The 10,797-nt window shown below is 38.4% G+C and overlaps 1 protein-coding gene across 1 annotated transcript in view; it reads left to right on the forward strand.

Annotated features, from left to right (window-relative positions):
- The window catches only part of LOC114479684 (cAMP-dependent protein kinase catalytic subunit beta-like), a 30,384-nt gene extending 19,593 nt beyond the window's left edge, over window positions 1-10,791 (forward strand). Inside the window, exons 4-10 of the mRNA XM_028473500.1 lie at window positions 259-357; window positions 427-509; window positions 1,593-1,719; window positions 4,003-4,098; window positions 7,102-7,224; window positions 7,802-7,966; window positions 10,528-10,791. Coding sequence (XP_028329301.1) covers window positions 259-357; window positions 427-509; window positions 1,593-1,719; window positions 4,003-4,098; window positions 7,102-7,224; window positions 7,802-7,966; window positions 10,528-10,653 — 819 coding nt within the window. The 3' untranslated portion in view covers window positions 10,654-10,791. The remainder of the gene's footprint in view (window positions 1-258; window positions 358-426; window positions 510-1,592; window positions 1,720-4,002; window positions 4,099-7,101; window positions 7,225-7,801; window positions 7,967-10,527) is intronic.
- The last annotated feature ends 6 nt before the right edge of the window (window positions 10,792-10,797 follow it).

The raw sequence follows: 10,797 nt of genomic DNA on the forward strand, positions 1-10,797 counted from the left end.
TTATTATTATTATCATCTTGTTATTTGCACATTCTAGTCTAACTACTGTTTATATTTATACTTATGTTTATACTTATTATCATCTCTTCTAGTTGATTGTTTATTATTGAATGTTTCACTATTGGAGAGAGCACAGTTGACCGAGTCAAATTCCTCGTGTGTACAACATACACTTGGCCAATAAAGATGATTCTGATTCTGATTCTGATTCTGATTCTGATTCTGATTCTGATTTGATAGTTTTTTTCCATCCATCAGGTGGTGAAACTGAAGCAGATCGAGCACACGTTAAATGAGAAGAGGATCTTACAAGCAGTGAGCTTTCCCTTCCTCGTCCATCTGGAATATTCCTTCAAGGTAAGCTGGAGTCACTCCTGGTTCCAGAGGCAGTAGAACGTGAAGCAGTGCGTTGTGTTCTACCTGCAGGATAACTCTAACCTGTACATGGTCATGGAGTACGTTCCTGGAGGAGAGATGTTCTCACACCTAAGACGGATCGGAAGGTTCAGGTTAGTGGGCGGATCACTCACAGTTAGGAGTGTGACATTAATAGTATTCATTTAAGATTTATTATTATTTTTAAAACCTTTTCTGCTTTTTCACTTAAATGTGCAGGTACGTCTTCACATAAACGTTGTCACTGTTTGTTGAAGGAACCAATATATTGTTTTACTGGGATATTGCACTATACTGGTGTGACTGGTAATAAAGAACATATTTATTGTTTACATAAAGCACTGTTGGAGATACTTATTCATTTACATTGGTATGTTGACACTTATTTACAGAAATGTTGGACTAAAATAGTGTCACTGTTCATAGGACACTTTTTATATTTATTGTCTTTCAGATATAAAATTTGTATTTTTTCACTTAATCTTTTTTTTTTCTTGTGATGTCATAAATTATTGTAGATTGATTTCTGACCAATATATCGATAATTGCAGTATCATCATATCGTGAAACCTCTAGTTACAATTATGTTTTTAATTACCCATTTTCAATTACAATCAATTATGATTACAGTGACCAGCATTTTTTCCCAGTTACAATTAAATTACAATCATTTTTCATCCTCAGAAAGTCATTTACAATTATGGTTTCAATTACTACATTTTATTTACAATTAACCACAATTACTAATCCTTTAATAAATAACCTCATTAAATGTAAACTTCCTCTTGTGTTAGCTTTCTGTTAGCGTCTCTAATGCTAACGGGTCAGTTTGACCGATGTCTTAAATCAGCTGTGAAATGCACTAATAAATATTATCTATCATCTAATTAGTTTATCATTTATTGATTACCTTGTTAGGATTCATAATCAATGAATATATTGGTATTAATATTTGTGGTGTGGTTTAATAATTATTAACTGTGCCAGACATAGAACTGTAACATGGGTCACCAGGTTTGTGGTTAATTACATTGTAATTTACATTTTTTATGTAGCTCAATTACTCAATTATATTTCAATTTTCATTACAACAGCAACAGATTTTTCCAATTACCGTTACAATAGTAATTACGCCATAATTGTAATTAATGATCAGTTGTAATTGTGTGTAACGGTGTTAATGTCTCTGTCTGCAGTGAACCACATGCACGTTTCTACGCTGCACAGATAGTGCTGACCTTTGAGTATCTGCATTCGTTAGACCTCATTTACAGAGATCTGAAGCCTGAGAACCTTCTCATCGACCACCACGGATACATTCAGGTGAGCTGCTCAAAGCAACAGCTCCTCCTTTCCACACACAAACACAGCCAGACTCTCTCCTTACCGTTCTCCGTCACCGTGTAAACATTGGAAGCCATCCATTTCCACAACCGAGTCCGTTGTTAGCGCTGCGAGCCATGAATGCGTAAACATCTCCATCGTTTCCTCCTCAGTTCACAAGCAATGTTGGGTCTCACTGCATAGACTGGTGTAGCATTAGCATGGAGTGCTAACAGCTGATGTGTGTAAACAATGGGTCCGTGGCTCCAAGCAGTGACTCCCAACACGATCAGCAGCAGAAAAAGTAGTGCAGTTTGTATTTACATATATGGTAATAAAGTATAATATATATTCTATATTAAACAGCAGTGTTTGTTTTAGCTGTTAGATCGTTGGAGAGGGAGGAGCTAACATTCTAGGAGGCGTGTTAGGTGACGTCACCTGCCAACGTGGGAAAAATCTAACTGTCCCGTTTAAAATTGACTTTATATAAAATATGTAATAACAAGAGAGGAAATATAACTTTTTACACTTTGTTCCTCTGAATGAGGCTAAAGAATGTTTATCACTGTAGATAAAACTGTAGATTTATTATCATATCTCCCCTTTAATACACTTTAGCTTTTTTTTGGAATGCATGTTTTGTTTTATTTAAAGGACTAAAATAAATGATAAACTGGAATATTTAAAAATGTCAGAATATTCACTAAACATTTACTTTCTTTAAAAAACATGTCTAAAAATGTATTTATTCACTATTAAAAAAATTGTAAAAACTAAACAACCGTATTCGGCCAAGTGTTTATATTTTATTCAGCTTTGGCCACAAATTTTAATTTCGGTGCATCCCTAGCTTTGGTGATTACAATCAAACCAGAATGACAATACTCAATATTGATGAATGTTTTCTCTGTGATGTAATTTCCCCTAACTATTATAGCATAGTGTAGAGAACAATATCATCATTTATAAAACTAATTATGTGCATTCATACACATTTTAAAAACAACTTCAGCTGATTAAAGTGCTCTACAGTTTTTTGAATGATTACAATTCCCTATCAATTATTAATTTATTATTACTGACAAATGAGAATTTATCAGATATTATTGTCAGAAATATTATAACACTTACCACTACTAACACACACACACACACACACACTGTAATTATGATCTTCTGAGGACTGTCCCTTTAAGGTCCCCATGGTAACGTAAGGTCAGAGTTGAGTCAGACCTGCTTACTTCCTGATTTGTATTGAGCACATGGACGGAGGGTTAATATAGACGGAGGAGAAAAATACCTACTGGCTCTACAGAATAATAATTATATCAATATTACAATATAGTCCTATGCTGTATCTCTTAGATAAATATATAGATATTTATTAAACACTTGATATATTGCCCAGCCTTAGTAGGTTCTTTTGTTTGATCTCATTAAACAAACCGTCCTGTGCTGTGGTATCTGCCAGGACTGGAGGTCACATATAAACGGAATTGCGTAATTGGTAATTAATTACAACTATGATGTAATTATAACTGTAATCATAATTGAAAAAATATGTTGCAGTAGTAATCACAATTTAATTGTAATTGAATTCAGATAATTGACTTTGTAATTGTAATTGTCATGGAAATTCTATAAAAACTGTGATTTACAATTTAATTAAACACAAACCTGTGGAACCATGTTACAGTTCTATATGTACAGTTCTACATATACTTATATAATAATTAATAAAATGTTTCATACCAAGATTTCACACATTTTATCATTAAATATTTAAATCTAGGGCTATAGTGACACAAAAAAGGCTCATAACACCATAAACATTAAAACCTATATTTTCATTGATTAGGAAGCCTAACAAGGTAATCAATAGATAGGAAATAAATTAGATGATAGATATTATTTTTCAGTGTATTTTACAGATGATTTAGGACCTGTTAGCATTAGAGATGCTTACACAAAAGGAAGGTTAACTTTAATTAGGTTATTTATTTCAGGCTCAGTAATTGTGATGAAGAATGTAATTGTAACTGAAAAATGTAATTTATCCCAACCTTCGCTGACACTCACAATGCTACAATATAATATTTTGATAATATTTTTATTTTGCAAGTAAAAACATGTTTTTACTTGCAAAAAATCTATATTGTAGTGTAGTTGCATAGTGTAAAATGCAAAAGTATTCCCTGTTTTATCAGTGAATGCTAAAGTTATGAATAGTTAATTATAAAAGCGTGCGAAGCTTTGACAAACTGTTCTTTGTGTCTCCAGGTAACAGACTTTGGTTTTGCCAAACGAGTAAAAGGCAGGACTTGGACGTTGTGTGGAACGCCGGAGTATCTGGCCCCGGAAATCATCCTGAGTAAAGTACGGAACCAAACCTTTACAACGTAGCTCGCCCTTTCGCCCTTTCACCCTTTCGCCCTTTCGCCCTTTCACCCTGTCGCCCTTTTATCCTTTCACCCTGTTGCCCTTTTATCCTTTAACCCTGTCACCCTTTTATCCTTTAACCCTGTCACCCTTTTATCCTTTAACCCTGTCACCCTTTTATCCTTTAACCCTGTCACCCTTTTATCCTTTAACCCTGTCGCCCTTTTATCCTTTAACCCTGTCGCCCTTTTATCCTTTAACCCTGTCGCCCTTTTATCCTTTCACCCTGTTGCCCTTTTATTTTTTCACCCTGTTGCCCTTTCATCCTTTAACCCTGTCACCCTTTTATCCTTTCACCCTGTCGCCCTTTTATCCTTTCACCCTGTCGCCCTTTTATCCTTTCACCCTGTCGCCCTTTTATCCTTTAACCCTGTCGCCCTTTTATCCTTTAACCCTGTCGCCCTTTTATCCTTTCACCCTGTCGCCCTTTTATTTTTTCACCCTGTCGCCCTTTCATCCTTTCACCCTGTCGCCCTTTTATTTTTTCACCCTGTCGCCCTTTCATCCTTTCACCCTGTCGCCCTTTTATCCTTTCACCCTGCCGCCCTTTTATCCTTTCACCCTGTCGCCCTTTTAACCTTTCACCCTGTCGCCCTTTTATCCTTTCACCCTGTCGCCCTTTTATCCTTTCACCCTGTCGCCCTTTTATCCTTTAACCCTGTCGCCCTTTTATCCTTTCACCCTGTCGCCCTTTCATCCTTTAACCATGTCGCCCTTTCATCCTTTAACCATGTCGCCCTTTCATCCTTTAACCATGTCGCCCTTTCATCCTTTAACCATGTCGCCCTTTCATCCTTTCACCCTGTCGCCCTATTATCCTTTAACCCTGTCGCCCTATTATCCTTTAACCCTGTCGCCCTTTTATCCTTTAACCCTGTCGCCCTTTTATCCTTTCACCCTGTCGCCCTTTTATTTTTTCACCCTGTTGCCCTTTTATCCTTTCACCCTGTCGCCCTTTTATCCTTTCACCCTGTCGCCCTTTTATCCTTTCACCCTGTCGCCCTTTTATCCTTTCACCCTGTCGCCCTTTTATCCTTTCACCCTGTCGCCCTTTCATCCTTTAATCCTGTCGCCCTTTCATCCTTTAATCCTGTCGCCCTTTTATCCTTTCACCCTGTCGCCCTTTCATCCTTTAACCATGTCGCCCTTTCATCCTTTAACCATGTCGCCCTTTCATCCTTTAACCATGTCGCCCTTTCATCCTTTAACCATGTCGCCCTTTCATCCTTTAACCATGTCGCCCTTTCATCCTTTCACCCTGTCGCCCTATTATCCTTTCACCCTGTCGCCCTATTATCCTTTAACCCTGTCGCCCTTTTATCCTTTCACCCTGTCGCCCTTTCATCTTTTCACCCTGTTGCCCTGTTGTCCTGTCACCCTATATCTTTCATTCATCACTTTATTACCACACCTTTGGTTTTATCAGAAAACATGTATCTTTTAAAACCTTTAATGATATCTGATCTGAGGGTCACATGATCAACAAAGTGAGGGCGTTGTTCGTCTGGTAGCTAACCACCAATCAAAGCTTTAACACAGGACACTACTTTATATATTTCTGTCATTTTGTATATTTTTTCTTACATTATGTATTTTTGTTTTTTAGTGTTTATTTGTCATTTTTTATGAATTTTTGCTGTTTTTCATAATTTTCTTTCATTTGGTGTATTTTTAGGGCCGAGCGCCTCTCGTAGTGGCCACATTACGATAGGAAGGGGCTTTTTTTCTTTCTTTGTCTTTTCACCCACAGAATCACTATGTAGAGCCTCAAAAATTAAAACAAAATTCAATCGCGTGCTTCTCTAATTTCTGGCTATTTCCGATTTTAAAAATGCAAAAATTTGACGCGTCAACGCCCCCAAGTATGCCAAAAATGCATTACGAGATAGGAATTGCCAGAAAAATTCATTCATTGAAGAATCAAGAAAATTGACACAGAAGTAGACCATGACAAGACAAGTAAAAAATATTATTAAGACCACGCCAAAAAATACACAGGAAGTCCAGAATCTTGAATTGAAAATTATATTTTTGCTCACGTTGTATTTTAACGCATTTCTCCTATTGGGCGTTTCACCGACAGGCTTAAAAATCGCTGGAGATCATCTAGAGAAGTGGGACACACAAAGTTCGCCATGGATTTCTGATAACTTTTACGGTGTTTGCACATACGAACTTCGATTTGCGTCAAATGTGACTCAGTTGTTAAACTCCCGACCCTAAACCAGCTCAATGTCTAAGTTTATATCTAAGTAGTACATATCTGTCTAAACAAATCAATAATAATGTATTGATAGTATAAAATTCACTGTTATATTCAGAATCAGAATCAGAAATGTTTTTAATGGCCATGTACAGTTTTAAGGACAGTACAAGGAATTTGTCTTGGTAGTTGGTGCACAAAACAAACAACAAAAAAAAATAAAGAAAAAAAACAAAGAACAACCCAGCAACAATAATAATAATAATAATGATAAATATAAAGGATGAGGGATAAATAAAGGATAGATAGAGAAAAAAGAATAAATAGGATAAATATAAATATATATATATACAGTGCAGCAGATAATGTCATCATGGAGGTGGTGATCAGGGGGGGGGGGTTCAGTGGGTGACTTGGGGTGTGTTCATGTGGATGGTGGCAGAGGGAAAGAAGCTGTTTTTGTGTCTGGAGGTTCTGGAGATTCTGTTTCAATCTCTCCCTTCTGGAAGAAGGGAGAGATTGAAACAGTTTATGACCGGGGTGGGAGGGGTCAGCCACAATCTTTCCTGCACGCCTCAAAATCCTGGAGGCGTATCGGGTCTGTAGTTGTTTTTTCATAGTATTCTGAGTAAAATGTTTTAGTCAGAAAAAGGTTTGAGAACCAGTGTTTTTTTATTCTAAGATGCAGTGAAAGAGGTTCTGATGGTGGTTAATGGGCGCGTGTTCTGCTGTTTCAGGGTTATAACAAAGCTGTGGACTGGTGGGCTCTGGGGGTCCTCATCTATGAGATGGCAGCTGGTTACCCTCCGTTCTTTGCTGATCAGCCCATTCAGATCTACGAGAAGATTGTGTCTGGAAAGGTCAGTGGAACTGAATAAAATGTGGAGATGACGACATCCTAAGCTCTGACTGTGTTGGTGGCTGAGTTCTGGTTAAAGTGGGAATTATAGCAGCTGTTAGCGTTCAATGCAGGGTTTTTCAATTTTGGTGTTGTGACCCCATGTAGGGTCGCCTGTAATTTCTAGTATTTACTGATTAAAATATATTTATTGTCCATGAGGCCGACGGTCTAATTTTGTGTGGCCCCCAAAGTAAATGAATTTACCAAATAACACCAAAAATACACTAAATGACTCACAAAACATAAAATTACTGAAAAATACACAAAATAAATCTAAAATGTGAACAAACATACAGAAAATTAACTGAAAGTTGCACAAGACAACAAAAAACACAAAAATAAAAGGGAAATGTATGAATTGACAACAAAAGTACACAAAAATGATTCAAAGAAACATACAAAATGAAGGAAAAAAGACAAAAAAAACACAAATCTATAAAATGTGAACAGAAATACACAAAATTACCCAAAAGTTACACAAGGTGACTAGAAATGCACAGAAATGTATTGAAGTAAGAACGTTGTTGTGTGTGTAGGTTCGCTTCCCGTCCAATTTCAGCTCCGACCTGAAGGACCTGCTGAGGAACCTCCTACAGGTGGATCTGACCAAACGCTACGGGAACCTGAAGAACGGCGTCAGCGACATCAAGGGACACAAGTGGTTCTCTACCACCGATTGGATCGCCATCTACGAGAGGAAGGTAAGACCCCCCCCCCCGTTCACTCACATGACACCAGGGTTAGGGGTCAATCAAAAATAATCACATAGTTGATAATTAATTATAATGATGGCGTAATTATAATACTAACTGTAATTGAGAACATATGTTGCTGTAATTAGGGTCAAAGTCCCAGAATGCTTTTATTTACTATTATTCAGCATCTGCCTTTGATCGACAATTTGCCCCCCTGAGAATGTCCCAAGTCTCACCAAAAACTCAAAAATGTGCGATGAACCAGACGACCTGCAGGTTTGACCGATACTTTACATTATGACCCTGCCCAAAACCAAACAGGATGCCAGCTATCTGAGGTCAATGGTAAAAAATGTGTTGCGCCCTGGAAACATTGACGCAAACTAGTCTGAGGGGCTTAACCCGATTCGCTTCAAACTCGGCCAGAGCACTTAAGACCCACTGAAGATAAAAATCATCAAAGGAATATGCATTTCTCTAATGGTTTGGTTGTGGCACCGCCGCAAATTTGCAATGCTAATTTTTGTTAGCACGTCGCAATTTCAAAATCCCCATAACTCTGACACACAAAGTTGAATCAGCTCCAAATTTCACACAAATGACATTTGCCCAAGCCTATTCATGACTGCCTTGAAACTTTTCCCATCATGCTTTGCGTTTTTTACTGGTGCCAGTTACGGTCATGTTCACTGGCGGAAAGACGATACGTCGTGTTGACCTCAAAATGCTGTTGCATGAACCTTATAAGATGGGAGCAGGCCGCTCTTGTACTTGACGAAGGCGGACGCTTTTCCCCCTGCACCCCATCTTCTGCTGCTGCTGCTTGTTTGGTCTTGTTCTGTCTTTTGTCAGAATCTAATAGGAACCTCTCTCTAGATCTATATCCAAAAACCAAAATTATGGAATTGATCTGAAGTGTTTCTCAATGCCATCGACCACATTTTTCTACAAAGAGAATGGGCAGAGGTGAGCCCGCTTGTCCGGACGGAATGTTTGCGCCGAGATACAAGATGGACTCTAGGGAGAAGAATTCTGATAGTCAGTATGCTGCTGATTAGAGTTAGCAGTTTTCTGACCTATCGCAAAGTCTGGATTACGTTGGCAGCTGTTTTAGGAAGGCTGCCAGTCATTTGTGATGGATGGAGCAGGGCTCTCAACACTCATGTGATGAATCAACTCAAAAGTAAGCAGGAAGCTACTTTTGGAACGTTTACGCGGAATCAAATCTAACTTGGAGAAGTTAACAGCTCAGCTTTTGAGTTAAGACCACCTTATTGGATTACTGCTGGAGACCAGGACTCCAAGCTAACAGAACTGTGCTTTAGTCTGACCAAAAACAAATGGCTTATCATCATTGGCTCCCCTCACAAGCCAGACGTTCAAGGCTGGTTCATCTATTCACCAAGATTTGTGTAGAAATGACATTTCCTCCTCCTTCCCCCACCGCCACCTGGAACTTTGTTTCTGAATCAGATCTACCCAAGGTCTCACATCATCTGTGATGGGCTGAACTGAACCGAATGAAGCAAATGGATTATGTTTCAATGCCTTCTTTAGCCCTCCCCCTCCCTCTCTCCCTCGTAGTGGCAGCAGGAGGGGCGAGTGAGGCGCCTACAAGGGCTGCACGCACGCTCCCCCCAGCGGCTGGCTGCAATCCTTTTCTCCACCACATACTGTGTGTTCTTCGCTCCAATTGCCAAGTTAAATTCTTTGTGCTGTTTTTAAAGTGTACTTTCTGATGAAGAAATAACAGGCTGTGATCAGTGGGAGGGGCCTATAATGTCACCGGAAAATCTTTCACCATTTTCCTCGCCATCACATTTTAAATGCTGTATCATGGCTATTTTTCAACTAATACTAAACAGGCCTTCTAACTGGTTTTACTGGTTATACTGGTTTTTCCTGTTCTACCACAATATAATTGCTATTGCTTGGTTAATGCTATTGTAATGCTAATGTTTGCTTAATGTTAACACTACGTAAATGCTATTGCTAGCTTAAAGCTAATACTAGGTTAATGCTATTGCTAGGTTAATGTTTGTTTAATGTTAATGCTAGGTAAATGCTATTGCTAGGATAAAGCTAATACTAGGTCAATGCTGTTGTTAGGCTAATGCTAATGCCAGGTCATTGTTAATGTTAGGCTAATGCTAATGTTAACCCAATGCTAATGCTAGGTTAATGTTAATTTTAATACTACATTAATGTTTACGCTAATGCTAAGCTATTATTCGTTAACGCTAATGTTAGGCTATAGCTATTGCTAGGTTAATGCTATTGCTAGGCTAATGTTAATACTATATTAATGTTAATGCTAGGTTTATGTTAATGCTAAGCTATTGTTCGTTAACGCTAATGTTAGGCTAATGCTATTGTTAGGTTAATGCTATTGCTAGGCTAGTGCTAATCCTAAAGCATTTGAACTGCACTTGCGGCCTCAATTTTAATAATCTAATTTGTAATGATCGTAATCATAATTGAGTTGTAATTGAACATGGATAACTGAAGACGTAATTGAACGATGCTCACCTGACCTTGTGTAAACGTCCTCCATGTTTTGTTTTCAGGTGGAAGCTCCGTTCATCCCAAAGTGCCGAGGCCCCGGAGACACCAGCAACTTTGACGACTACGAGGAGGAGGAGATCGTAGTGTCCGTGACGGAGAAATGTACCAAGGAGTTCACCGACTTTTAGGATTCATCAGGGAAACCCCCGCAGGGGCCTTTGCGTTCTTCTACAGACTGAAGGCGGAGCTTTAACGCACTCACCGTTCCTCTTTCCTTCTCACTCGCTCACACACTGAGTGCACCACCTCTGCTTCTTCTTCTTCTTCTTCTT

Source organism: Gouania willdenowi, chromosome 17 (genome assembly GCF_900634775.1).
Source record: "Gouania willdenowi chromosome 17, fGouWil2.1, whole genome shotgun sequence".
NCBI lineage: Eukaryota > Metazoa > Chordata > Actinopteri > Blenniiformes > Gobiesocidae > Gouania > Gouania willdenowi.